Below are 27,821 nucleotides of genomic sequence, written 5' to 3'. Positions count from 1 at the left end.
CCTCACCCCACACCAAGCCCTCCAAAGCCATGTAAATGTGTACAGTGTGTATAAAGCCTTTTCTTTCTCTTTTTTTTTACTGAGGACTGCCATTAAACATGGTCATTTTCTACCTGCCTGCCTGGGGTGTCTCTGTGACTGCAAGGCCAGGATGGGGGGAGAGCTGGGCCAGGGAGGTGGGAGGCCTGGCTGGGGACCTGCTCTGCCCTGGGAGCCAGGGTTGCAGCCCACCCCACCCCCAAGCCCCTGGTCCTCGGGGCCGGGTGCCCTGCTTAGGGCTTCTCCTCATCTTGCTGGATGCCTGGAGTGGCTTTATAATCTGTTCCCTGCCTCCCCAGTGGCCCCTCATACCCTCCTCCACCAAGTGGTGGTCGCTCTTTCTGATCATGCCACGCTCCAGCCCCTATCCTGCCACTGTCGAGACACAGAACAAAACTCATGGTTACCACCGCCAACCATTCCTAACTCTCCAGGGTCTCCTCGCCTGCCACCCAGCCCCACGCGAATGTTCTTCGGAGTGGCACCTACCACGACTGCCATTTATCAGATGGAACCATAGGAAATTGTCAGCAGTGGGCCGTTTTTGACCTACTGCAATTGTTCAACCGGATACACGGATGCTTTGATGCTTTCCTGTGTGTCAGGCCCCGCTCCAGCTGTAAGCGCCCCAGGACAAGGCTGTCTGGCTTCAGTGCACCGGGCTTGTGGCAGGCATAAAGCCCAGAGTTAAGGAGGGAATGGAGACGGTCCCCTCGCCCCTGCCAACCCCAGCACTCAGAGGATGCACCAGCCAAACTAAATACCACCTGGGCCTTGAAATCCTGCAAACCCCATCCCCAAAGCCACAGGAACAGTGTGGGCCCGGAGCTGGGATAGCGGTCCCTTAGCCCTCCTATCTGCTCAGCTGCACTGAGTTCTTGGGCCGAGGAAACTGAGGCATATGTGCTTCTGGCCTCCTCCAGGCCTTCAGGCCTCGCCTCGTTCCTCCTCACTGGGCTGAGTTACAGTCCCAGCTGTGAGACTGGGAAGACCACAGCCTGAGTCAGGGCCGCGGTTGCTATTTGTGTCCGTGAGAAATTTTCCCTGGTACCTCCACTTGAGAGGCGGCCTGGGAGGAAGAGAAACGGGTCGAGACTCCTTTAAGGGGCACGCGGGGGCGCGCCCGGCCTTTTGTCTGGGCGGCAGTGGCGCGCGCGTCAGCGTCAACGCCCGCGCCTGCGCACTGAGTGCGGCCTGGTCGTCGTCTGCTGCGGCGGTGGAGGAGTCCGGCGGCGGCGGCGGCGCAAGCACCCGGCCCGGCTCGGCCAGCCCTTCGCCTCCGGCTTCGGCTTCCCTGGGCTCGGGGCTCCCCGGCCCCGCCTCAGCCCTCCTGACCCTCGCACCCCGGCCGTGGCCGCCCGACTCTGCCGCCGCAATGATGATGATGGCGCTGAGCAAGACCTTCGGGCAGAAGCCTGTCAAGTTCCAGCTGGAAGACGACGGCGAGTTCTACATGATCGGCTCTGAGGTAGCCCGCGGCGCGTCCTCTCTCTCCGGGCCCCTGGCCGGCCTGGTCCCCGCGGGAGCCTCGGGGCGGGTCTGCGCGCCGGGAACGCGCGTCTCCATTCATCGCGGAGGGCGGGCGCGCGCGTGCGCGGCCGGCCAGCGGGGCGTGGTCTGTCTGTGTCTGGGGGCGTGGTTTAACCGGGGCGTGGTTGAGCAGGCCCCCGCCCAGCGCTCGGCCGCCTGGGTTCACCCACTGGTGTTGCGGAGTCGCGGACTCGCCCGGCTGCCAGGGCTGCGGCGTCCAGGGGCCCCTGGGCCACGCTGAGTTCCACAGCTCCAGCCGGGCACATAGAAACGGGGTGTTAAGTTATCTCTTGCGACACGTGGGGGGAGATGTTGGACCCCTTACACGCACCCCTCCCACACTGCTGGAGCTGGGATCCTGAAATCGTATGTTCGAAACACGGGGCTTAGTGAGGGCTCACCCCCTTCGTGTTCGTGAACTTTGAGGTGGGCGGGGAGTTGTTCTGACCTTTGATTACCAGTGAGGAAACAGGTTGGGAGGAGGATGCTTGCTTTTGGATGGCTAAGGCCGCAGCCCCCGAGTTAGATCTATCAACAATTCGGAAGCGCTTGACACTTCGGATATCTTGAACTAACTCTGAGTTAGTACAGGGGAAAGAGCCTTAAGCCTTTAATCCTTAACTAAAAGTGACTTTTCAGCACTTTGTTGAATCATGTGGATGACTAACTTTAGGAAAACCCTACAACTGGTTCTTCACTGGTAGTTTATAGCAAGTATATTTTTTCCAGATTGCCTCAAACTAGGCCTTTTTGGCAGTCCCCGGTTTGTGTGTGTACATGCACATACACATATATTTTTAAATTATGGATATGCAATTTAGACGTGCAAACACCAAGCAGTAGTGTCTTCCTCATGTAATGAGTTAAGTGCAGATCTTGGAGAGTTAAAGCAGTTACAAATGCCAGCGGTTACTTCTCCTTGTAGCAGTTTTCAGTATTAGACATTTCATTCCTTTTTTTTTTTTTCTTTTTTTCCCCCACAATGTTTTTTTTCCATCACAGTTGAACATAGTGTGAATGAATTAAGCCTCCTGATGGTCATACTGAGGCTTCCAGGACTCCCTGTGATTCCTGGCTTGTCTGAGTTGTATTGAGTTATGAGACCAGTGTTTTCAGTAGCATCGGAACCTTAGTGTTTCCTTTTTTCACCAGTTTTTGAAAAACACAAGGGGCAGGATGCAACACATTTTTCATGTCATCATAAAAATACTACTCTTCAAAGCTAGCTATGCTGAGGAGAGGAGCCAGTGCCTGCCATCTGCCATAGCTCAGAATGGTCCTCATCGGCCGGTGGGCACAAAGGCAGTGGAGGAGTTTCAGTTTGTGATGATGGACAGGTTGTTTAGAGAACCTTTACCTGGGATTTCCCTGGTGGCGCTGTGGTTAAGAATCTGCCTGCCAGTGCAGGGGACATGGGTTCGAGCCCTGGTCCGGGAATATCCCACATGCCGCGGAGCAACTAAGCCCATGAGCCACAACTACTGAGCCTGCGATCTTGAGCCTGCGAGCCACAATTACTGAACCCATGTCCTGCAACTACTGAAGCCCGCGCGCCTAGAGCCTGTGCTCTGCAACAAGAGAAGCCACCTCAATGAGAAGTCCAGGAACCACAACGAAGAGTAGCCCCTGCTCACTGCCACTAGAGAAAGCCTGCGTGTAGCAACGAAGACCCAATGCAGCCAAAAATAAATTAATTAGTTAATTTAAGAAAAAGAAAGAAAGAAACCTTTACCTGATCTAACGGTCAGGAAGAGCAGTCAGTTTAGCATTGGCTCTGAGTCGGTGGTACTTTTGAAAATCAAGCTTGCGTTTATTAGGTGGAGCCCGCAGCCAGGTGGGCAGAACGTCAGGAGGCCTGGTTCCAGCTCTGCCTGTGTGTCACTTTTCTCATGTATGTAATGAGATGGTTAGACTAGATGGTCTCTAAGATCTTCCCCTTAGCACATTTTAGATTCTAGAAAGCTAACTGCAGTCTTCTCTTTCAGCCCTGTTGAGTGAGAACGTTTGTCCTGAGATGCAGTTTATAGAGACCAGATGGGAGAAGGGAGAGGCAGTTTGCTTTCTGGGGCCTGGCTTAACAATCATCAGGCCTTGGGAGGCCTGGGAAGGGTTCAAGGTCAGAGTGCTGTCTACTGATAAGCAGCAGCTCCTCTGACAGCATTGGGTGGATGGCCCCCAGGCCCCTTGCCCTTGGCAAACAGGCACAGTATTCAGAGAGGTGGGCCCGCCAGAGCAGTACCCTCAGCGCCCCCACACACTTGGGTGTAGCAGCCTTGGGAGGGCATCCACAGCTGCAGTGAGCGTGTCACCCTTCTCCTGCCATCTGCAGGCAGCCGTTGTCACCACGCCAGAGTCACAGCTGAGAGGATCCTAGGAAATCCCCATAACCACACCTTCGTTTTCCATTTGGGAAACCCGGGTCCAGAGGTGGCAAAGGCTGGTTTGTGGAAAACCCAGGAAGGCAGGCCTGGTCTCCTAAGTTCTGAAGGGACCTTGGGAAGGGCCTAGGAGTGTGGGAGGTCTGCAGGACCTGCAAAGTAGTAGTGGGGGCATTATAGTCAGTGTCTTTTCAAAAACCTAATGGAAACTATGTGTTTACCCTTGGACGGTAACCACACTCAAGCCAAATAACTGGCATGGGTCTGTGCCTGCAGTGGGGAGCACCAGTGACCCTGTGGCCACTTTCTCTTGCACTGTTCGGCAGCCCTGGTTGGGCATCGTGTAAATCTTTGATTCATGAAAAATGGAGAAACTTTTTAAAAATAAATATACTATAATGGGGTAGGTAAGTGGGAAAGTAGTAGAAGTGGTCCTTCGTGGGTGAACTTCACAGTTGATGAACATCTGACAGAGATGTAGGGAGACCCAGAAAAGGGAAGTGATGCCTGGTCACAGGTGGAGCCAGCACCCAGTCCACCTGCTGTCCCTGGCCATGTGACTCAAGTGTTCGTTTTTGAAAAGTCAGTGAAACAATGGAGTTTCTTTATAAAAACTTTAGGACTAGATTTCTTTTCATCAAGTAAGTCGTACTTCGAGTATTTGGTACAGGCAAACTGAAGCTATTGTTTGGGGCAGTAATGATTTATATAGCAATCTAAGGATTGCTGATAAGTGCACTTTAAACTCTTTGGAAAATTCCTTTGGTATTTCTGGTTTGAGTTTTGTTACTAAACAAAGCAACAAAGGCCATGGGGGAAATTATCCTGCATCTGTCTAAAATTAAAAGACCTTTTTGGTCTTTATTACATCGTAAAAATATCAAAGTCTTAAGATAAAAGAAAGTCAGAGAGGCCTTACATTTCTGGAAAGTGCCACAGATCCTTAGTCCAAAATCAGAATCACTTCGAGCTTCTTAGTGAGCTCGGGGGGCCTGCCTCCCCAGTGTCTGGTCAGGCCTTTCTGAACTTGGTCCTGTCGTCAGGATGCAGATGTTATTACCCCTGCCAGAAGGACAGATGTAGGCCAGATACGAACTGCTGTTGAACCCCTGATGTCAGCAGAATGTATTTTTACTGCTGCTGGAAGCCTGGCGCCTGGAGGCCTGGGGGCCAAGTCGAGGTGTGTTTGTCTGTCACTTATCCAGCAGAGCCTCTGAGCCAGGGCCCTCTCCTTCCTCGAGGAGCTGCGACCCTTATAATGAGCCTTCTCGCTTTACTCATAGGTGGGAAACTACCTCCGTATGTTCCGAGGTTCTCTGTACAAGAGATACCCCTCGCTCTGGAGGCGACTAGCCACTGTGGAAGAGAGGAAGAAAATAGTTGCATCGTCACATGGTAAAAAAACAAAACCTAACACTAAGGGTGCGTCTTCACGAGGGTTTGTAAACCTGTTTCAAAACCACTCGCTTATGTCATGAAGATAAAACTTTTTCACTCCGGAGCGTCTTCACGGCAGCCCTGACCTTAGGGTGGTGGAGGGTCCTGGGGTCCCCCTGGAGCGGGTGGTCCTCCGTCAGGGTCGGTCAGGGTCAGGTGTTGGCAGCGGGCGGTGGGCGGAGGGGGCGGGGCCAGGGCGGAGAGGGTGTTGTGAAGACTGCTGGTCTGAAAACGTTTTAGGAATGCTGTCATGCTCTACCATCTGCCGCGGGCGTGTTGCCATCGTCACCCTCCATGCGCCCGGGCGGCGGGGGGCCGCCCCAGCCCCCGCTCCCCTCCGGCTTTCACCGCTTCGCTTCCCAGCGCACATCCATCGTGTGGCACTTGGTTCTGGCAGTCGGTCCGCTGGCGCTCGTGTGCATGTCCCGCTTGGGGCTGTGGGGCGCTGCTACCCGACCCGGGAGGGCGGGCAGAGGGTGCTCCTCACCTCTGAGCTGGGGAGAGGCCCTGTGCCTCTGGCCTCAGTCGAAGCTGCCTTCCCTTTGGCAGGGTTGCCTAGCGGAGCCGGCCCGGCCCTTGTGTGCGTGTGCCCAAGTGCGTGTGCGTCCCTGCATGCGTGTGCCCGTTTACGTGCGTGTGCCCATTTGCGTGCGTGTGCCTGCGTCCCTGCGTGTGTGCATGTGCGCTTCGCAGTCCGTCCCATGCCAGTGCGTCTGTAGGCGCTGCGGTGGTCTCGTCTATCGTATTCTTTTAATGCAGGAGCCGGAGCTGCTTTTCTATGCGCTGCTGTAACCTTTCACTCCCTCCCGCGCTTTCCAAAGCCTCCCTGGTCCTCCCTCCACCCCAGTGGAGCGCCAGTCACTAACCAGTGCGTCCCCAGCTGCGCTTGCCCCTTGGATGCCTTGGCGACCCTTCGGCCTCCCGCTCCTCGCGCTCGGGAGACTCTTTCCTGTAACCATCTGTCTCTCCACCAGGCTCCCTAGGCGAGCTGTGGTCGAACTGCCTAGAACTCCCCGCTCCTGGGCAGCTCGCATCCACTGGCGCTGGGCCAGGAATTCCTGTTTGGTGTACAGCAGCTCTTTCCAACTCTCTGGGCTCTTGTTTTAAAAGAAAAATATTTCTCATCCCTCATTTCATCTCCACCTTGCTTCGTGTCGTGGACTGCAGCGGTGTCAGACCTCTTCCCACTGGCGGTGTCACTCTGGAGCCTTCCTTTCCCCGAGAGGCCCCGCGGGCTGAGCTGCCCATGGGCGTCCCCTGTGCCTGGAGCCAGTGCTCCTCCCGGGACACGTTGGTCCCCGTCCATCCAGGGGGTGCTGACCCGGGAGGGCCTCTAGAGAAAGCCAGGGTCCAGACCGTCCCTTTGGAAGAGGCCAGCATTGGGCAGTAGTGAGGTTGACGCCCGCTTTCCCACCTCCTGCATGTGAGGACCTCAGTGCGCTGCATCTCCTGGCTGCTGCTGCTCACTGCCTGCCCGCAGGGTGACCGCAGCCGCATCTCTGGTTGCAGATCATGGATACACGACCCTGGCCACCAGCGTGACTCTGTTAAAAGCCTCCGAGGTGGAAGAGATTCTGGATGGCAACGATGAGAAGTACAAGGCCGTATCCATCAGCACGGAACCCCCCACCTACCTCAGGTAGTGCACCCCCGGGCTCGGCTCGCTCTCGGGACACCCACGGGTATTTTTCTCATGCTCTGGAACAAAATACTTTTCAGCAATTTACCCACTGTGTTTACAGATCGTCTTAGCCAGGCTTTGAAGTTTTTTCTGACTTTGGAATTTCTAAGAAACATAAGTCAAGTCTTGGGTTCTGGAGAGTCATTAAGAATGCTTTGAAAGTGGAATTCACTAATCTGTCAGAACAATTAGTGGCCCAGATCAACTCACAAAAGAAACAAACAATAGATTTGAACGTATCAACGTAGATCCTTTGAAAGAGCATTTACATTAACAGTTAAACAGGGGAGTAATTGGGAAGTTGCTACCTTGTAGAGTTTGTTCATTTAGATTTATAAGAAAAACTTGGATACCCCAAGTATTTGTCTATTTTATGTAGACAAATAGGTAAAGCGTGATCCACACTGAAGCACAGGAGTAAAGAAACACAGGGAATGATGTTTGTTCTTGGGTGTGATTTTAAAAATGCAAAGTAAAAAAATAAATAACTAGCAACATAAAGAACCGGGGAGGGCGTCATGGAGTGGGCACACTCACGCCCACCGTGGCGGCTCTGCCTCAGGCATTGCGGCCTCAAAGTTTTTTGTTGGTCTCTGATCTATTAATTTCACTCCTGGGAATTTGTCCCAGGGAAATAATTTATACCGTCAACAAAAACCATTATAAGTACAGAGATGCTATTGGTGGCATGTGAATTATAAAGAGAACTAGGGAGCCCCTTGGGTGTCCTGCCTCAGGGAAAGGCTGTGTGAGCGAAGATGCAGACACCCAAATAGTCTGGGATTACACAGTGTGTTGTGGGTAAGTAGACCCTGCAGCAACCCGAAACCTGGCTCACATGAGCGAGACGTGCAGAATACCTGCGTGATGCTTTCAGCTCTCAAGAAAACATGCATTTATGTGCATGAGATGGTGGGAGCACTAAGGCGGGGGGCAGGCCATTGTTTCAAGTGATGCGGTTGCGGAAAATCATGAAGGTGACATGATGCAGAGGTTGGGGATGGAAAGGTGAGTTATGTACAGTTGCTGCCCTCACGTTGCTTCCAGGTTACTAGGGACACGGCCCGAGTGTTGATGAAGGGGCTCGCAGAGCAAGGTGGGAGCCCACCCCCTCCTGTCGGTCAGCTTTTGGTACTTTCCTAGTAGTAAAAGCAACTTGTAATTTGGAGAGAAGAGTGAGCTCTTTGTGGGACATGGGTTCCTTGGATTACTTTGAGCATCATTTTCTAGAGAGTATTTACCAATGTGTCTTCTCACTTCTACTGGTCTGAAGGCCCAGAGGCCAGAGCCGTTGCCTAGTCTCTCTCAGCCTGGACTGCATGTCTAAAATAACTGTCTGAGTCTCTGCCTGCTTCAAACCTCCAGGAACTCACAGCCACCTGCTGAGTGCATCCGTTTCCTGCAGAGCACGCCAGCCCCTGTAATCAGGACCCTCTCTGTGTCTCCAGCCCTGCTGCCCTCTGTGTTCTTCCTGAAATGCTCTCCTCTCCTCCACCCATGAACCGTGACTCAGCATTTAAGGCTTTGCTCCAGGGCTGCTCTTCTGGGCAGCCTTCTTGTACAGTCCCTTCCTCGCAGAAGGGATGGTGCTTCCGTGCAGCTGTGCCCAGCATGTAGCACGTTGGGTCATGGCTCAGGCACTGGGCTGGGGCCCCTCTGCACCTCCCCTAACCCAGGAGCAGGTGCTGGTGGGAGCCTAGGGAATAGACACCTGCGGAGTCTGGGGTGCACAGAGGTCCCCACTGGGACCTGGGGCCCTGCAAGGGCGCAGTGGGCATCCACTGACCACGACCTGATGCCTAGTGGGCAGTTTCGGCTCATAGACTGAGTGGAGGTATTTCCATGTCTCTCAGGGAACAGAAGGCTAAGAGGAACAGCCAGTGGGTGCCCACCCTGCCCAACAGCTCCCACCACCTGGACGCCGTGCCCTGCTCCACCACCATCAACAGGAACCGCATGGGCCGGGACAAGAAGAGGACGTTCCCGCTGTGGTGAGTGGGCCTCGCCCTCTGACTCCACCGAGGTCCTCCAGCATGTTTTAGTTTCCTCCTCCCCAGAAAAACGCTCTGCTTTGACCTCCTGTCCCCGAAACGCTGCACTGCTCCTCCTTGGGGCTGGTCTCCCTCAGTGTCCAGCATGACTGGCCTCCACGTGGTCCAGCCTGGCTCTGCCTGCGCTCACCCCCAGCTCCTCAGGTAGCGTTCCTGGGCGCAGTCACTGGACCTTTTCTCTGTCATCTGCATGACTCAATGCTTAGTTGCCCATGGTGCCAGAAGAGAACGCCACAAACTGGGTGGCTTGAAGCAACACAAGTTTATTCTCACACAGTTCCAGACGCTGGGAGTTTCACTGGGCTGGAATCAAGGTGTTGCCGGGCCCTGCTCCCTCCAGGGTCCTTTCCAGCTGCTGGCAGCTGCCACGTTCCTTGGCTCGTGGCAGCATCACTCCAGTCTCTTCTTCCGTGGTCACATGGCCTCCTCTGTGTGTGTGAAATCTCCCTCTCTTTCTCTGACACTCTCTCTTTTTTTTTTCTGGCCGTGCCGCGTGGCTTGCAGGATCTCAGTTCCTTGACCAGGGATTGAACCTGGGCCACCACAGTGAAAACCTGGAATCCTAACCACTAGGCCACCCGGGAACTCCCTCTCCCTCTCTTTCTTGTGAGGACACTTGTGATGTAATTTAGGGCCCACTTGGACAAGGCTCCCTCGCCTTTTTTGCTCTATAAGGTCACAGTCACAGGTTCCAAGACTTAGGACACAGATGTCTCTGGGGGGCCATTTTTCAAGCTCCCGCCCACTAAGCTGTCCTCTGAATGCCGCCCCAAGCACCTCCGGCACAGGCTGCCTGCAGGCTTCTCTACTCCAGGACACAACAATCCCGTCCTTCCTGTGCTTGGGCCACAATCCTGGAACCCTTCCTCCTTCTCACACCATAGAGCCAGTCTCCACAAATTCTACTTGCTCAGCTCTCCAAGTGTCCAGAATCCGACCACCCTTGGCCAGCTCCCCACCAGGCGTGTGCCCCTTCACCCAGGGCAGGTCCTCTAGATGCCCCGTCACACCAGCATCCACCTGACAGAGTCCTGGTGGTGGCTGCCCCTCTCTGGCCCCGGCTCCTGCCGCCCTTCACCTCAGGCACAGTGGCCTCCTCAGCGCTCTTCAGCCGCCCAGGCGCTCCTGCCCTCGCAATTCCCTCGCTTCCTGCCAGCATCTGCAGGCTCATCCCTTTCCCCCTCCTCCTTCCCTCCTCACCCTTTCTTTTTCTCCCTTCCCATCTCTGTTTGAATGTCACTTCTCAGAGTGGTCCTCCCCTTTTAGAATGGCCACTCTGTCCCTTTCCCTGAAGGTGTCTCCTAGAGCATTCGTGTCTGGGCCGGGAGAGGGGGGTGTTTTCCTCATTTGTTTGTTTATCTGTCATCTGTGCCCCCAGCTCTCTGAGAACAGTTCTCAACCCTCGGTCTTCCGCCCTTGCGTTTCTTGCGCCCACCCTCACCCCATATCTTCCTGCTTCGTCTTTCTAAAATGCAGGTGTGAGCACAGAACTGCCTTGCTCTCAGTCCTCCTGGGGCTCTCTCGGGGTCGAGGCTGGAGATGGAGAACTGTGGGCACTTGGACCCCTGTGGCTTCCCAGCGTCCTCCCACTGCTCCTCCGCCCCATCTGCACCCCTCCTTCCCTCAGCAGCTCTTGACTCTCTTGCCCCTCGGCCTTTGCTCAAGGGCTTCCGCTTTTGGGAGTACCCTTCCTTTCCTACAGTTTCCTGGGGAAGTCCTGCCTGCTTTGGGGCTTAAATCTCCCTTACTTCGGACATCTCCATCTTGTCCTGCTGCCCAAGTCAGCATCTCCCCTCCCGTCCTGCGTGTCCATTAGCATGGACCCCTGCTGGCACTGTCTCTGCCCACTCAGCCCATAGTGGACAAGTCCCTGTAAGAAGCGGGGTTTCCCCTCTGGTTAGGTCACAGTGACCAGTGGTGCAGAGAGGGAGGCCCTGGGTGCAGGGACCCCAGCCCCCCTTGCTGAGCATGCTGCTGCCTCCCTTCCAGCTTCGACGACCACGACCCAGCTGTGATCCATGAGAACGCGTCCCAGCCCGAGGTGCTGGTTCCCATCCGACTGGACATGGAGATCGACGGGCAGAAGCTGCGGGATGCCTTTACCTGGAACATGAACGGTACGTGGTGGCCAACCCACCATCTTGCACACAGTCTTGTTTCCTGCCTGCTGCCCGTCGGGGGACCCTGGACTCTGATTGTGACATTCAGAGCATTGTGGAGTAGATTTGGAGGTTGTGGACTTTGGGTTCAAATCCTGGAATGCAAACCTGTCAGTGTTTGAAAATCAGTCAGTGTGATCCATCATATTAACAGACTAGAAAAGATAAATCCCTTGATTATATCAATTGATACAGAAAAAGCATTTAACAAAATCCAACACTCGTTCTTGATAAAAACTCAGGAAATTGGGAATAGACAACATGGTGCTGGAAGTACTAGCCAGTGTAATAAGGCAGGAAAAGGATATAAAAAACATATGCTTCAGAAAGGAAGAAATAAAACTGTCTTTATTTGTAGATGGCGTGATTATCTACGTAGAAAATCCCAAGAGACCTACCAAAAAAACCTGCTAGAACTAATAACCAAGTCTTAGCAAGGTCACAAGACCCAAAATAAACATGCAAAAGTCAATTGTATTTCTATATATTACATACTGTCAGTGAACACGTGGACACTCAAGTGTCCAGTATAAAAATATGTTACTATTTACAGTTACTCAGTTAAGAAAAAAGGTGTAAATTTTACAAACATATAGTTTGTTTCAGGAAACATTTTGTATGCTGAAAACTATAAAGCACTGATGGAAGTAATTAAAGGAGATCTGAATAAATGGACAGACAACTATGTTCATGGATCAGAAGATTCAAGATGTTAATTCTCCCTAAATTAATATGCAAGTTTATTTTTTTTTTCATTTTTATTGGAGTATAATTGCTTTACAATGGTGTGTTAGTTTCTGCTTTATAACAAAGTGAGTCAGTTATACATATACATATATCCCCATATCTCTTCCCTTTTAATATGCAAGTTTAATGCAATTTTTTTGAAAATCCCAGCAAGACATTTTGTAGATTTAGACAAAATTATTCTAAAATTTCAATGGAAAGGCAAAGGAACTAGAGTAGCTAAAGCAATTTTGGAAAAGAAGAAAGTAGGAGGAACGAGTCTTTCTAATCCCAAGACTTGGTGTGGAGCTGCAGTAATCAAGGCGGCAGCTGAATCTACAATGATCATAGACTAAAAAAATTAATTTTAAAAATCCTCTGCACAGTATACTCATAGGATGCTTGGCCTGAGCACCTTAGCTTCCTGCTGCTTCACTAAAACTGGATGTATGAGTTATCAGTAGTAGGCTAGCTGAGTGTTCAGGTCTGGCACAGTGGTGCTGTGAGGAGGGTTGGTCTCTAGCCCTTGTTCTGGGCTAGTGAAATAGTGGGGTCAGTTGTCTGTTAAGCAGACCTCATTCTTTTTATTTATTTATTTATTTATTTATTTATTTATTTATTGCTGCATTGTGTCTTCATTGTTGCGCACGGGCTTTCTCTAGTTGCAGCAAGCGGGGGCTACTCTTCGTTGCGGTGTGTGGGCTTCTCATTGTGGTGGCTTCTCATTGCGGAGCACGGGCTCTAGGCACGTAGGCTTCAGTAGTTGTGGCACACAGGCTCAGTAGTTTTGGCTCGCGGGCTCTAGAGCTTAGGCTCAGTAGTTGTGGCGCACGGGCTTAGTTGCTCCGCCACATGTGGGATCTTCCCGGACCAGGGCTTGAACCTGTGTCCTCTGCATTGGCAGGCAGATTCTTAGCCACTGCGCCACCAGGGAAGTCCCAGCAGACCTCGTTCTTGAAGATGGAATCATGCCGAGTGCTTGTGACGGAATTCATTCTATTTTTATATATATATGCAGATTTATTTATTTTACTTATTTATTTATTTTTGGCTGCACTGGGTCTTCATTGTTGCGTGCGGGCTTTCTCTAGTTGCAGCGAGCAGGGTCTACTCTTCGTTGCAGTGAGCAGGCTTCTCATTGCAGTGGCTTCTCTTGTTGTGGAGCACAGGCTCTAGGCATGTGGGCTTCAGTAGTTGTAGCATGCGGGCTCAGTAGTTGTGGCTCGTGGGCTCTAGAGCGCAGGCTCAGTAGTTGTGGCGCAAGGCTTAGTTGCTCCACGGCACGTGGGATCCTCCCGGACCAGGGCTTGAACCCGTGTCCCCTGCATTGGCAGGTGGATTCTTAAACCACTGCGCCACCAGGGAAGCCCGGGAATTCACTCTTTGCTTTCTCTTCTCCGTGGCTCATCCCAGCTTGACACGTGGTCATTGAAGTTTGGGTTATGAGAAAGAGGGCAGGTCAGGGGAAAACATTTGACTGCATAGGACCGTGCTGTAGTCCGGCCAGTAGTGGACAGTCCCCATGAAGCTCATACCTGAGGCAGTTACATCTCCAGGATCCAGGATCCGTACCCACCCCCACGCCGTCACCTTGTTGAGTGCGTGTGCTGCCCACAGAGTCAGAAACTCAGCGGGAGCTTGTAAAAAGCCACACGCAGCCCCGGGTGATCTCTGAGGGATTTCCACTGCAGAGGAAGTGGTGGATGGGCATGCACCTGCTCCGTCTTCCAGTGGATGCTGGCTTCCAAGTGGCTTGTCCAGAAGGAACCTGTGTCCCACAGCCTGGGGGGCATAACAGCAGGTTTTATCTCCTTCCAGTTCTGGAGGCTGGAAGTCCGAGTCAGGGTGTTGGCAGCGTTGGTTTCCTCTGAGTCCATCTTCTCCCTGTGTCTCCACGTGGGCTTCCCTGGTTGCCTGGGTTGGAAGAGGGGAGGAAGTGGCACATCAGCTCTGAAGTGCCTTTGCTTCCCCCCTCCCCAGACAGCTCACTGGTTAGAACTAACGGAGCTGTGCAGTCCTAAGCCCGGGAGTGGGGAGCCTGGGGTTGGGGAGCACATAGGGTCTTGACCACCTCCAGAGGTGTGGGGGGGTGGTGTGTATGGATTGAGGGCCAGAAGGAGGGTGTTCGTCTTGTGCTTCCTCTCCTTACCATGTCTGGGAGGATCCATCGTCCTCATCTTCATGCTCATCTTCATCCGGGTGGGTTGGCAGAGGAGGACAGGCTGGGGGAGGTCAGGGCTGAGCACGGTGACATTAGGCCCTGTAGTCCACCAGCAATCCATACCTCTCACCTCATTTCAGAGAAGCTGATGACCCCTGAGATGTTTTCAGAAATTCTCTGTGATGACCTGGATTTGAACCCACTGACGTTCGTACCAGCCATCGCCTCCGCCATCAGACAGCAGATCGAGTCCTATCCCACAGACAGCATCCTGGAGGACCAGTCAGACCAGCGTGTCATTATCAAGGTAGGCAACTCCCCGCCCTGCACCAGGACCTTCCTTGTACTGGTGGGGGTCATGGGGTGCTGAAGCTACGTGGAGGCTTCAACAGAAGCCTGTCTGGGATTCATGCTGTGGGACAGGGCTTCTGGAAAGCTGTCTTTCAGGCAGCTTATCCCAGGAAAGGTGTGGGCTGACTTCTGAGTAAGGTATCACATTCTGGACGCTTTCGGGGTGCTGCTGTGGCATTGCCAGGCGTGGAGCAGAGCCTGGGTGGTACAAAGGGGGTTATGCCAGCTGACGGGTAGAGCAGGGAAGACTACAGTAAGATGAGCACACTGCCACACTCTTCCCATGGGCAGGCTGGGCCAAGCACACCCCATACTGTCTCAGTAACCCCCACCATCCTAGGGGAAGATGCTGTGTTACAAGTGAAGAGGTGGGGCCACCTACCCCCAACTGCCCTGCTGAGAAGTGGTAGAGCTGGGGTTTGGGCCCGGGCCTGCCTGCTGCAGAGCCTGCTTGGTATGAAGCAATATCTCATTGTGGTTTTGATTTGCATTTCCCTGTTGATTAGTGACCTTGAATATCTTTTCATGTGCTTATTGGCCATTTGTTTATCCTCTAAGTCTGCATAAATCCTTTGTGTTTTTGAATCAGGTTTTTGTTCTTTTGTTGTTAAGCTTTAGCAGTTCCCTGGGTCTTCTAGATAGCAATCCCTTTTCAGATAAAGTGATATTTGCAAATATTTTCTTCCATTCTGTGGGTTGCCTTTTTATGTTGTTGATAGTGCCCTTTGATGCATAGAATTTTTTTATTTTGGTAAAGTCCGGTTTGTCTATTTTTTCATTTATCGCGTATGCCGTTGGTGGCATATCCGAGAAATCATTGCCAAATCCAATGTCATAAAGCTTTCACTCTGTGTTCTTCTAAGAGTTTTATAGATTTAGCTCTTACATTTATATGTTCCATCCATTTTGAGTTAATTTTTGCATATGGTGTTAAGTAAGGGTCCAGCTTTGATTTTTTTGCTTATGTATATCCTGTTTTGGGCCCAAAACCATTTGTTGAAAAGACTATCCTTTCCTCATTGAATGGTCTTGGCAACTTTGTTGAAAATCATTTGACCACATATTTGAGGGTTTATTTCTGGGCTGTCCCACTGGTCTATTGTCTGTTTTTTTGTCAGTACCACACTGTTTTGATTCTTGTAGCTTTGCAGTAAGTTTAGAAATTAGGAAGTGTGAGTCTTCCAGCTTTGTTCTTTTTCATCATTGTTCTGGCTGGACATCCTTTGTCCTTAGATTCCATATGAATTTTTTTTTTTTCTTGGCCGAACCGTGTGCATGTGGGATCTTAGTTCCCCAACGAGGGATCGAACCCAGGCCCCCTGCAGTGGAAGCACGGAGTGTTAACCACTGGTCTGCCAGGGAAGTCCCTCCATATGAATTTTAAAATAGATGTTTTTCTATTTCTGCAAAAATATTGTTGGGATTTTGATAGGGATTACATTGGATTTGTAGATTGCTTTGGGCAGTCTTGACATCTTAATAATATTGTCTCCCAATCCATGAACATGGGATGTCTTTCCATTTATTTATGTATTTAATTTATTTCCGCATGTTTTTAAATTAATTAATTTAAAATTTTAAATTATTTATTTATTTATTTATTTTTGGCTGCCTTGGGTCTTTGTTGCTGCACACGGGCTTTCTCTAGTTGTGAGAATGGGAGCTACTCTTCGTTGTGGTGCGTGGGCTTCTCATTGTGGTGGCTTCTCTTTGTTGTGGAGCACGGGCTCTAGGCGCGTGGGCTTCAGTAGTTGCAGCACGTGGGCTCAGTAGTTGTGGCTCGCGGGCTCTAGAGTGCAGGCTCAGTAGTTGTGGTGCACGGGCTTAGTTGCTCCGCGGCATGTGGGATCTTCCCAGACCAGGGCTCGAACTCGTGTCCCCTGCATTGGCAGGTGGATTCTTAACCACTGTGCCACCAGGGAAGTCCCTTCAGTGTGTTTTATAGTTTTCATTGTACAAGTCTTTCATCTCCTTAGCTAAGTTAATTTCTAAGTATTTTAGTCTTTTTGATGCTATTGTAATTGGAATTTTTTTCTTAATTTCAGATTGTTCATTGTTAGTGTGTAGAAATGCAACCGATTTTTGTGTGTTGACTTTGTATCCTGCTACTTTACTGAATTCATTTATTAGTTCTAATAGTTTTTTAGTAGAATCTTTAGGGTGTTCTACAAATAAGATCATATCATCTGGGAACAGAGATAACTTTACTTCTTCCTTTCCAAGTGGATACCTTCTATTTCTTATTTTTGCCTAATTGCTCTGGCTAGAAATTCCAATGCTATGTTGAATAAAAGTGGCAAGAGTTGGTATACTTGGCTAGTTCCTGATCTTAGAGGAAAAGTTACCAGTCTTTCACCATTGAGTGTGATATTTACATTGATTTTTTTGTGTATTAATTTTGTTATGTTGACATAGTTTCCACCTATTCTTAGTTTATTGAGTGCTTTTACCATGAAAGCATGTTGAATTTTGTCAAATGCTTTTTTCTGCATCTGTTGACATGATCATATGGTTTTTGTCCTTCATTCTGTTCAAGTGGTTTATTGCATTGATCGGTTTTCTTATTGAGCCATCCCTGCATTGCCAGAATAGGTTCCACTTTTTATAATTTATTTATATTGTTGTATCATTTATAATGGTGTGTAATTCTTCTAATGTGCTGTTGAATTCAGTTTCCCTAGTATTTTGTTGATTTTTTTTTTTTTTTTTTGGCTGCATTGGGTCTTCCTTGCTGCTTGTGGGCTTTCTCTAGTAGCAGCGAGTGGAGGCTACTTTTCATTGCAGTGTGCGGGCTTCTCATTGTGGTGGCTTCTCTTTGTTGCAGAGCATGGGCTCTGGGTTCACGGGCTTCAGTAGTTGTGGCTCTTGGGCTCTAGAGCACAGGCTCAGTAGTTATGGCGCATGGGCTTAGTTGCTCTGAGGCATGTGGGATCTTCCCGGACCTGGGCTCGAACCCATGTCCCCTGCATTGGCAGGTGGATTCTTAACCACTGTGCCACCAGGGAAGTCCGTTGAGGATTTTTTTTTTTAATTAATAGCTACTCTATTTATTTATTTATTTATTTTTAGCTGTGTTGGGTCTTCGTTTCGTGCGAGGGCCTTCTCCAGTTGCGGCAAGCGGGGGCCACTCTTCATCGTGGTGCGGGGGCCACTCTTCATCGCGGTGCGCAGGCCTCTCACTATCGCGGCCCCTCCCGCTGCGGGGCACAGGCTCCAGACGCACAGGCTCAGCAGTTGTGGCTCACGGGCCCAGTTGCTCCGCAGCATGTGGGACCTTCCCAGACCAGGGCTCGAACCCGTGTCCCCTGCATTAGCAGGCAGATTCTCAACCACTGCGCCACCAGGGAAGCCCGAGGATTTTTATATCAATGTTCGTAAGAAGTATTGGTCTATAGTTTTCCTTTCTTGTAGTATCTTTGCCTGGCTTTGGTATCAAGGCAATGAGTTATGAAGTGTTCCTTGCTCTTCAGTTTTTTGGCAGGATTTTTTTTTTTTAACATCTTTATTGGAGTATAATTGCTTTACAATGATGTGTTTCTGCTTTATAATAAAGTGAATAAGCTATACATATACATATACCCATATCTCCTCCCTCTTGTGTCTCCTTCCCACCCCCTGGGTGGTTACAAAGCAATGAGCTGATCTCCCTGTGCTATGCAGCTGCTTCCCATTAGCTATCTATTTTACATTTGGTAGTGTTTATAAGTCCATGCCACTCTCTCACTTCGTCCCAGCTTACCCTTCCCCCTCCCTGTGTCCTCAAGTCCATCCTGTTTTTGGCAGGATTTGATAAGGATTGGTATTAGTTCTTCTTTAAACATTTGGTAGAATTCACCAGTAAAGCCATCAGGTCCAGGGCTTTTCTTTGTAGGGAGGTTTTTAATTACTGATTCAACCTCCTTGCTAGTTAATTTCTTTTAAGAGAAATATGAATTTATTTTTCTTAACCTATTTCAGTTTCTCATTATGGCCAACTAGCAGAAAAAGGGCACAGGTGAGAAAGAAGGGGGATGTCCTAGGAGAGAAGCGGCGGGGATGTGTGGGGTGCAGCTGTGGGACCAACACCTGTGTCCCTGTGCGCAGCCTGTGGCCCCTGGAGGATGGCCCCTACTCTGCTCTGTGCTGCGTCTTTGTCCCGTAACCATGGTGGGGACGTGGGCTTGCAGAGTTGGCTACACCCAACTGCGTGGTTCCAGATAGGCGGGGTCAGCCACAGGGAGGGTCCTTGTGAGTCTGACAGCTGGCTTCTCTGACATTTTCTTGTAACTGAGTGTCATCTTTTTATTATCCTGATGGGGCTTGTGGGCAGCCATACAGAAAGTTGTCAGGCAGTTGAAAATCCACCTGGGACCATCACCTGCTCCCTGATCAGAGGCTTTCTTGGTGACTAGACAGCTGTCAGCCATGGGGTCCGTTCAGGCCCTCACACCCACCTATAATCCCCACCCATGGGATGGTGTCGGCTGGTAGGCTGCTGGGAGACCATCCCCAGGTTGGGGTCCTGCTTGGTTGGGGTCGTGAGGGCCTGCCAGCATTGGGGCCGGACACAGCTAGTCAGGGAAGGCCTGCTGCCGGGGGGGCAGAGCCTCGTGGGCACTGTGACCTGGGGGGAGCGTGCCACCTGGTAGGCGAGCATGCTGATGGCCACATCCAGGGTTTCCCGTGTGTCACAGACTGCAAAGGAGCCCGGTGCTTCTGGGACACAGTGGAGGACGACATCTGACCAGTGTCTCCTCACAGAGCAGCACCTTAGCTTAGGGCAGCCGCTCACAGGTGCTCCCGGAGCGGCGGAACGAAAACCCAGGCTGGCACTGTGACCAGGACACCTGGCCCTCCAGGGCCGTGGGGCTCAGTGCGGCTGAGGGTGGAGCTGTCAGACTCTGGGGGGCTGGTGGGCCCTTTCTGGGGAGGGAATGGCATGTGGGTGATACAGGTTGAAGCTGGGGAGCCTGCTTGGGGGGCCTGGCCCCACAGTCCAGCCGCCCCTCACCACCCACCACCCCCCTGACGGCTCCCACTCCCCACTCTGTGAGCTTCCCGCATCCTCTGTGGAGGTCTCAGGCCCTGCTCTGCCCAGACCCTCCCCCAGGAGCCCCACCCTGCTCTCTCTCAGCTTGTCCAGTTCTTCCTAAAATGCCCCCTCCCCCGGGCGGCCTTCCTGGAGCTCCTGGCTAACAGCTGACTGCACTTTCCACCCCTCCCCCTCTTCCCCTCAGCACCTACACCTCTGATATCCCCTCATTCACGTATTTAACCCCGCACTGGATGTCAACCCATGAAGATGACTCTGTCTGTTTTTCCCACTATGTGTCCCCTGTGCGCATCCTGGGTCGGCAGGAGTCTGTATTTCTTAATAAACGATAGCATTGATGAGCAGTCGGCGCAGTGCACAAACAGGCACCGGTCTGCGTGGCACCCCTGATGGCCAGGCCGAGTGGTGCGCAGGGCGGTCTGGTCCTGTGTGATGTGTCCACGGGCTGCCTGCTGCTGCTTCGCTTTCCGGTCCTGTTGTGCCGACGTGGCTCACCAGACATGTGGTTCCTGCTGGAAAGGGCCGGCTCTTCCGATTCTCACCTGCAGACCTGCTTGGTCGCCCAGCAAGGGCGCGGCTTGGAGGCAGGAGTGGCGGGGCCTTGGCTGCAGAGTGGAGCGCCGTGCAGGGGGCCCAGAGGTGCAGGACTTCATGCACAGGTCAGGTGGTAGGGCCTCACGTTTCTCTGAAGGCACGGACGAGTCCCGATCCGAATCTTAAAAGCCCAGCTGAGCGCCTGGGGACAGTAGCATGAAGGGGCAGGTGCACCGTGGCCTGCTTGGCTGGCAGAGGGCTGGACAGCAGGGGCAGGGGTCTCCACACGATGCCCAGTGAATGCCGCCAGACCCCGAGTTGTCCTTCCTGTGAGTCGCTGATGCCCAGTTTCAGAGCAGGCCCAGGTCATCTGTGGGGTGAGAAGTCAGGGTGGGGAGCTCCTGGGGCACAGGCTGTGACTGCAGGTGGCACGTCTCACAGATGCCTCTGGGGAGCGAGGCAGAGGAGCCGGCATGGCCTCCGCTCCCGCCGCCCCCCACCCCCACCCGCCCAGGCTCTGCCTGTGCCATGCGGGCTGTGGGTCTGTGAGCGCACGTAGCAGATGATTTCAGAGCAGGGCATGTTCCGTGAAGAGACAGAGTAGGGGGGTAGACACTGGCTCAGGGGAGGGCTCGGGGATAGTATCTGATGAGTGACCAGTGTTTATCACGTTGTAAAGATCCAGAGCGGCACGGTAGAAGGGCAGAGAAGAGGGTATCGGCCGGTGCGGGGAGCGAGGGGGTGGGAACAGGGGCAAGGCGGGACTCAGGTGCCCAGGGCCCTCCCTAGAGGGTGACAGTGCCGGGCCCTGAACCACAGTCCCTCTGGCCGCCCAGGAGGTCTGTGGGGTCAGCCCCGTTTGCGGATGGGGAGTTGCAGCCAGAGGGATAAGGGCAGCCGTCCCACTTTCTCATGGGCCTGGAGGTGGGGGGATGCAGTTCTGCCTGCTCTGACTCGTGTTCCTGGTCTGGCCCAGCTGAACATCCACGTGGGAAACATCTCCCTGGTGGACCAGTTTGAGTGGGACATGTCAGAGAAGGAGAACTCGCCGGAGAAGTTTGCCCTGAAGCTGTGCTCCGAGCTGGGGCTGGGTGGGGAGTTCGTCACCACCATCGCGTACAGCATCCGGGGACAGCTGAGCTGGCATCAGAAGACCTACGCCTTCAGGTAGGTCTCGGACAGGTGCCTCCTCCTCCTTCTGCAGACCATTCTGGGGACAAGGCTTCCCCCTGTGTGTGGTGATGCCTTTGGGACTTTCTGGAGCCTCATGATGCCGTCTGGCCGAGGGCAGCCTTGCGGGCTCAACGGCCTCTGTTGGCTCCTCCCATCCCCCATCACAGAGGAGGATCTAAGGAGGTGGCGGGTCTGCCCCTCTGTCCTCACCCACTCTGCCGCCAACAGCCCCTGCCACCCTCACACGCCACCTCCTCCCTGCACTCACCCAGACCCTTCCTCGGTCAGGGTCGTCTGATGGACTGGCACTGAATCTCAAACAAGGGCTACTCCATGCTGCCTTCCCTGGAGGGGAGTCAAGAGGCTGCTGTCGCCTCTTGTTCAGTCAGAGAGTGGGCGGTGGGCGCCCCCGCTGGCTGGACCCGTACTGGGTGCCGGTGTGGAAGAGGGAGTAGCGTTCAGGCTGCTGGGGATGGGCGGGGGTAGGGAGTGTAAATGGAGCATTTGGTCCAGTGTCCTGGGTGCTGGTGGGGGTGGACCGGGGGACGGGGCTCCTCATGACACAGATGTGGCCTTCCTGTTCCTGGTGGCCCTGCCGTGCGGGCCTGGCCGGGGCAGGAGTCGGCGAGCGTTAAGTACATAGCAGAGCTCGCCCACCGACAGGACTGTCCGTCACATCCAGCCCTGTCCCCCGAGCTCCTTTACCTCAGCGGGATGGGGTGCCAGCGGGGGCGGCGCTGAGTATCTCTGCATCAGAACAGGATGTTAGGATTTATTCTGCTCGTCAAGCTGTCACCGTCCACATTTGGAGGCCATTACTGAGGGACCACCCCTTAAGGTGGTGCAGAGGAGCAAAGACGAAGAGCCTTGCAGAGACGGAACAGCTAAGGGAGCGCATGAGTCTGTTTGTGTCTCAGCTGGTTCTCCCAGAAATCCCAGGAGGTAGCCTTCTCAGTTTTCCTGTAGCTCAGAGCAAGAGAGAAGGAATGACCAACACCCGCAGGGCCTGAGGCCCCGGGCGTCCCAGCTGACATAACATGCATGGCCTCCCATAACCTCCAGCAGCCCCGCTAACTGGGGATCCTGCTCCACAGATGGGGGTCCAGGCCCGTGCTCTGCATCCCATGGGAGGTCTGCTCACGGTGTCGCGGTGCGTGTCCACTGACGGCATGCAAGCTGCGGCCGACCGGCCTGGGGCCAGTCTGGGGTGGCCTTGCTTCCTAGAGTCGACCCTGAGGTCCTGGGAGTCCCTTATCCCCAAATGCTGAGTCAGAGCCCACATCTCACCGGTGTGCAGCAGGGGGACTTGGAGGGTGTCCACACACGAGGCCGCATCCCTCCTGCTCTGATTCCCGGGTCTCCGGGCTGTCGGCAGTGTGACCTGCAGCTCCAGAGCAGGCCCCCGGGGGCCCTGGGGGGTGCAGGTCAGGACTTGGATGGAGTGCTCCCATTTCAGCAGCCAGTTAACACGTTCCGTTGTGTGGGTGGGAATGACTCTGCTACTGAGGATGCAGGTTTCAAATCCTCAGGATCAAAGGCAGGGCCGCCCCACTGGGGACCGTCCCCTCCACAGCAGCTTGGCCCAGCCAGCTGGGTGGGTGCAGCCTGCCTGGTGGTCTGGAGGCGGCCACAGGCCTCCTTTGGCGTCAGGAGGGCTTCTGCACTTCCCCAGCCAACCAGGCCTCGTGGGCTCACGTGTGCTGGGTCTGGGCTGGGCAGCGGGGTGCTCGGAGAGCTGGCAGGACAGGAAGGGGAGCGCGAGGTCAGGCTTTATCATCCAGGGGCAGGACTGCGGCTAGCAGGGGGCCTGGAACTTTGTCTCCTCACCCCACCTCGCGTTCTCCCCACCCCTCGGGGGCTCCCCGGGAGACCAGTAGCAGCCTTTCCCTGCTGTCCAGCCTCTGCCTGGGGAAAGGAGAGGGGCTCGCCGCGTCTCCAGGGCCAGGGCCTGCCTGGCCCACAGAGAGCTGCACTGGGAGCCCCGGCCTGGTTTCTGCTACGCGAGGCTTGGCAGCTGCTGAGTCACGTGACTCCTCAAGGGGACTTTAAGCTTTGGGCCCCGTCACCCGTTGGAAGCACTCTGGATTCCTGTGAGCTGGTGCTGGCTGTCTCCCCCGGACTGAGCTCAGCCCGGTGTCTGGCCACGGTGCCCTCCTCTGCGACAGTGGAGCAGGCTAGTCACAGGCCATGCGTGAGCAGGGGCACCAGTGCGGAGAACAGGCAGCGGGCCAGGCAGGCCTGATGTGGGCAGAGGCAGGCAGTGAGTATGAGGGGGACGCGGGCGTGTGGCTGCTAGAGGACAGAGCTGAACCAGAAGGACATATAGATGTCCTGGAGCCAGCGGAATGGAGACAGAGACAGTGACGAGGGGGCAGGGCTCCCCAGGGGAGGGCTGGGCAGAGGGTGTGAGGGTGTCAGATGGTCACCGAGACTGTGAGGGGGGTGGCATCCTGCAGAGTTCCTCCACCTCCTCCAGGCCAGCCCTGCGCCCTGGCTGGGGACACAGAGGAGAACCAGCGCGCTGTCCAGCAGAGGAGGTGCGAGTGCCTGGCCACCGAGGCCAGAGGGTGTGGGCTGGGGAGGAGGCAGCGGGTGGCCAGGGCAGGAGCGGCCGGAGGAAGCTGGGGACAGGCAAAGGATCAGAGAACCTGGCAGCTGTGCCCGGTGGGGGACAGAGGCATTGTCACTGGAACAGCCTCAGGGTTGGGAGGCACCAGGGTCGTTGTGGACTGGCTGACCAGAGCCACCGGAAGAGGTTAGTCCTGGGGCTGCATCCCCTGCGCTGGCCCCACGGCAGGGCTGGCCGGCTTGTTTTCGTTCACCACCTAGAGTGTCGACTCAGTGGGTTTTTGTGTGTTTGCACAGTTCCGCAGTCCTGGGCAACCGCTGATCTACTTCCCGTCTGTAGATCTGCCTGTTCTGAATACTTAATGTAAATAGAATCATATAACATATGGTTTTTTGTGGCCGGCTTCTTAGCATAATGTTTTCAGGGTTCGTCCATGTGGAGCCTGTATCAGAACTTCATTCCTTTTTGTGGCTGAATGATATTCCATCGTATAGACAGACCATACTTTATTTATCCAGTCATCAGTTGGTGGTCATTTGGGTTGTGTTAACTTTTGGCTGTTAAGAGTAGTGCTGCTGTGAACACTTGTGCACAAGGTTTTGTTTGAACACCTATTTTCAGTTCTCTTGGGTATGTACCTAGGGGTGGAATTGCTGAGTCACGTGGTAGCTCTGTTTAGCATTTGGAGGAACCACTAGACTTGTTTGCAAAGCAGCTGCGCCGTTTTACATTCTCTCCAGCAGAGCAAGGGCTCCAGTTTCTCCACATCCTCGCCAGCCTTTGTTATCTGACTTTTTGATCCTAGCCACCCTAGTGGCATCTCGGTGTGGTTTGATTTGCATTTCCCAATGGCTGATGGTGTTGAGCATCCTTTCATGTGCTATTGGACGTGTGTATATCTTCTTTAGACAAAAGGTTATTCATGTCCTTTGTGTTTTAATTGAGTTATTTGGTGTTTTATTATTTAGTTGTAAGAGTTCATTATATATCCTCGCTACAGGTCCCTTATCACATACATGATTTGCAAATATTCTCTCCCTTTTTGTGGGTTTGTATTTCACTTTCGTGACAGTGTCCTTTGAGGCACAAAAGTTAAACATTTTTTATTTTTGATGTGGACCATTGTTTTAACATCTTTATTGAATTTGTTACAATATTGCTTCTGTTTTGTTTTGGTTTTTTGGCGAGAGGCATGTGGGATCTTAGCTCCCCGACCAGGGATTGAACCTGCACCCACTGCATTGGAAGGCAAAGTCTTAACCACTGGATCGCCAGGGAAGTCCCACAAAAGTTTTAAATTTTGATGATGTCCAGTTTATCTATTTTTTCTTTTGTTGCTTGTGCTTTTGGTGTCATACCTAAGAAACGGTGGCCTGATCCAGGCTCCTGTCCCAGCACCATTTGTTGGAAAGACTGCTCTGTCCCCATCGAGTGGGTTTGGCCCCTTATCCAAAGTTAGTTGATCATAAACAGGAGGGCGACGTCGAGTTTTGCCCCCTCCTCCCAGCTGAGGAGCTGTGGGCAGGTTGCTCACCATCGCAGTCTTGTTCTCATCTACCAAGTGGGCACAGTCATGCTTCTCAGCTGGCCTCTTGTACCTCGTGAGGTCGTAAAAGTGAGGTCACATCGAAGATGAACCTCCAGGTCCTCTGCCTCCTCAGCCATGGCCTCCCTGCCTGGACACCGCAGATCGCGGGAACATCAGGGTCCCAGGTGGCCTTGAGGCCCGGGAAGCACAATCCCCTCAGAGGGGATTCTGAGGGCGGCAGGGCGGCTCTCTGCCCGCATGTCCCCCCCAACACCTATGGGGCCTGCTGGCTCCAGGCCCATCCTTCCGTGCCTGGTTCAAGCAGTTCTTATTTTAGAACAAACCCACTGGGGTGGAATCTTCCCAGAGACACGGGGAGGTAAACACAGGGGCCTCCAGGACCCACGCACCAGCTCTTGTTTAAGAGGAAAACATGTTTGCCTCCCCTCAGCATGGGCTTGGCGACTTTCATGTTTTCCCCTCCTGAGGAAGGCGGCTGGGAGCCCTCGAGGTGAGGAATGATGTTTGGGTCTGTGGCCGGCTGGTTTTGGGATTGCCAAACCGCCACCCGGCTGGGGAGCAGCTGTCAGGAGCGGCCGAGGAGGGGCGGCCCAGCCACGGGCCTCTGAGTCACCAATACCAGCTCCAGCTCCGGGCCTCATGGGCATGGACCCCACGGGCCAAGCTGTGGCAGCAAGAGGTGAGCCCCACTTCTGCGGGGGAGCAGGGCAGCCCTGGGCTGTGCCCCGTGCGCCCGCGGTCCCTGAGACTCCAGGCCGAGGAGCAGCATGAGGGCGGTGGGCGGGGGCTCTGCAGTCACGCTGGGCAGCCCCTTGGTACGGGCTCGGGGGGCTGTGGGAGTGGCACCTGTCCCCCACATAGCGGATGTACGTTGGATGTTGTAATAGTGATCCTCTGAAATCCCTCACAGCAAGGACATTGTCCCCATTTTCGAGATGAGGTGTTAAAACCAAGGCCAGGGGCCCGTTTTTTTCTGTGCCATCATCCACCGGGCACCTCCCTGGGGCCCCCCCGCTCTCCCTCCTCCAGAGCTGACTCTACAGGGCTCCGGGTAGACGAGGGCAGGGCTTGGGCTGCACTGAGGCTCACCGGGCAGCCTGGGCTTGGCCCTCCTGGCAGAGGCGGCAGCTCGGTCAGGCACCCCCAGCCTTGGTGGCCTCGCTGAGGCTGACCCCCCCACCGCTGAGTCCACTTAGCCAGAGGGTGTGCAGGTGGCCCTCAGCCAGAGTCGGAGGCGTCTCTGAGGGACCCCAGGATGGAGCGGTCAGGGGTCTTGGGTTCTGGGCCCCATGACGGGCTGAGGAGCCGTGTGTGGGACCATCAGGGGCAGTGGCCCTCGGTGAGCGGCGTCCGGACTCCTTTGCTTTCCTTTTTCGTGGACGCTGAGCGAGGCGGACGGCCCTCCCCCTCCCCGCAGGTGCAGTGGGAACAGCTGGCCCTGCAACGCTGTCCTGTGGACCCTTCCCCAGCATGCAGACCCAGAGTCGCTGTCGTGGTGTCCGCTGGGCCGCAGCACCCCCACTGCCCTGTTGGGGGCTGGGCACAGAAACCAGGCTCCAGGGTTCAAGCTGCCCGTGGGGCGTGGACAGCGCTTTCTGGGGCCTCTCCGGCTGCTGCTCTGTGAACTGTCTACTTCCTCCCATCTTCCACAGTGAGAACCCCCTGCCCACGGTGGAGATTGCCATCCGGAACACAGGTGACGCTGATCAGTGGTGCCCGCTGCTGGAGACCCTGACAGATGCCGAGATGGAGAAGAAGATCCGCGACCAGGACAGGAACACAAGGTGCCTCCCCAGCCCCCTTTCCAGGCAGGACAGGACCGTCACCTTTCCCGAGACCCAGCAGGCCCCTGGATGATGAGTCCTAGTCTAGCCCTGCAGGGGACAAGAGTAGCCCTTGGGTTGGTCTGACCACAGCCTAGACCAGGTTTCGGGACCCCTGGAGAGGTAGGTGGAACAGAGGGCAGCTTCAGGGCCCCAAGTAGCAGACAGGCCAAGGCTGAGGGAGGGGCTGGGGATCCCACCTACCACATCCTGTCTCTGCCCCTTCCCCTGGCTGCCCTAGAGATCCCTGGTGGAGGGGCAGCTGCCCAGGGTCACCGCCCTCTCCCCTCATGCAGGCGGATGAGGCGTCTGGCCAACACTGCCCCGGCCTGGTAACCACCCAGTGGTGCTTGGCTCCCACGGAGCATCTGGAAGATTGGACCGTCTCCCCTCCATCTTCTGGCAAGGAGGGGGCAGCCCGGCCATCCTGAGGAGCATGGGGCAGGGGCCTCCTGGTCATCCACCCCAGGGTACACATTCCTTTTGCTGAGCTCCAGTCCCCGCCGCCCGTCTCTGGTCAGGAAGAAGCCTCATTTTGGGTTGTGTTTTGTTTTTGTATAGGAGCCCCAGGCAGGGCAAGCAACATTTTTTAAATAAAAGGCGACAGGTCCTGTTTCGTTTCTTCAAA

General features: G+C 54.0%; 1 protein-coding gene across 2 annotated transcripts; it reads left to right on the top strand.

Moving 5' to 3' along the window:
* The first annotated feature begins 1,222 nt into the window (after positions 1-1,222).
* Positions 1,223-27,821, top strand: SMARCB1 (SWI/SNF related BAF chromatin remodeling complex subunit B1). Of its 2 annotated transcripts, none has more exons than XM_068562908.1 (9): positions 1,223-1,507; positions 5,231-5,342; positions 6,894-7,023; positions 8,919-9,056; positions 11,106-11,233; positions 14,303-14,469; positions 21,056-21,246; positions 27,023-27,154; positions 27,490-27,821. In XM_068562908.1, exons 1-9 carry the CDS (start codon positions 1,415-1,417, stop codon positions 27,527-27,529), a joined length of 1,131 nt encoding a protein of 376 aa, XP_068419009.1. In that variant the 5' UTR covers positions 1,223-1,414; the 3' UTR covers positions 27,530-27,821. The 2 variants fall into 2 exon arrangements, with proteins under 2 accessions (XP_068419009.1, XP_068419008.1); XM_068562907.1 differs by having other exon boundaries at positions 5,231-5,369.

Source organism: Eschrichtius robustus, chromosome 14, assembly GCF_028021215.1.
Source record: "Eschrichtius robustus isolate mEscRob2 chromosome 14, mEscRob2.pri, whole genome shotgun sequence".
NCBI lineage: Eukaryota > Metazoa > Chordata > Mammalia > Artiodactyla > Eschrichtiidae > Eschrichtius > Eschrichtius robustus.
This window is presented reverse-complemented; position numbering and strand designations above follow the sequence as displayed.

What these genes read in the sequence shown, in the direction of transcription:
- SMARCB1 (XM_068562907.1), top strand. Translation starts at nt 1,415, where the DNA reads ATGATGATGATGGCGCTGAGCAAGACCTTCGGGCAGAAGCCTGTCAAG. An exon ending in AAGAGGACGTTCCCGCTGTG is followed by an intron (nt 9,057 to 11,105) that starts GTGAGTGGGCCT and finishes CCTCCCTTCCAG; the next exon opens with CTTCGACGACCACGACCCAG. An exon ending in CAGAAGACCTACGCCTTCAG is followed by an intron (nt 21,247 to 27,022) that starts GTAGGTCTCGGA and finishes CATCTTCCACAG; the next exon opens with TGAGAACCCCCTGCCCACGG.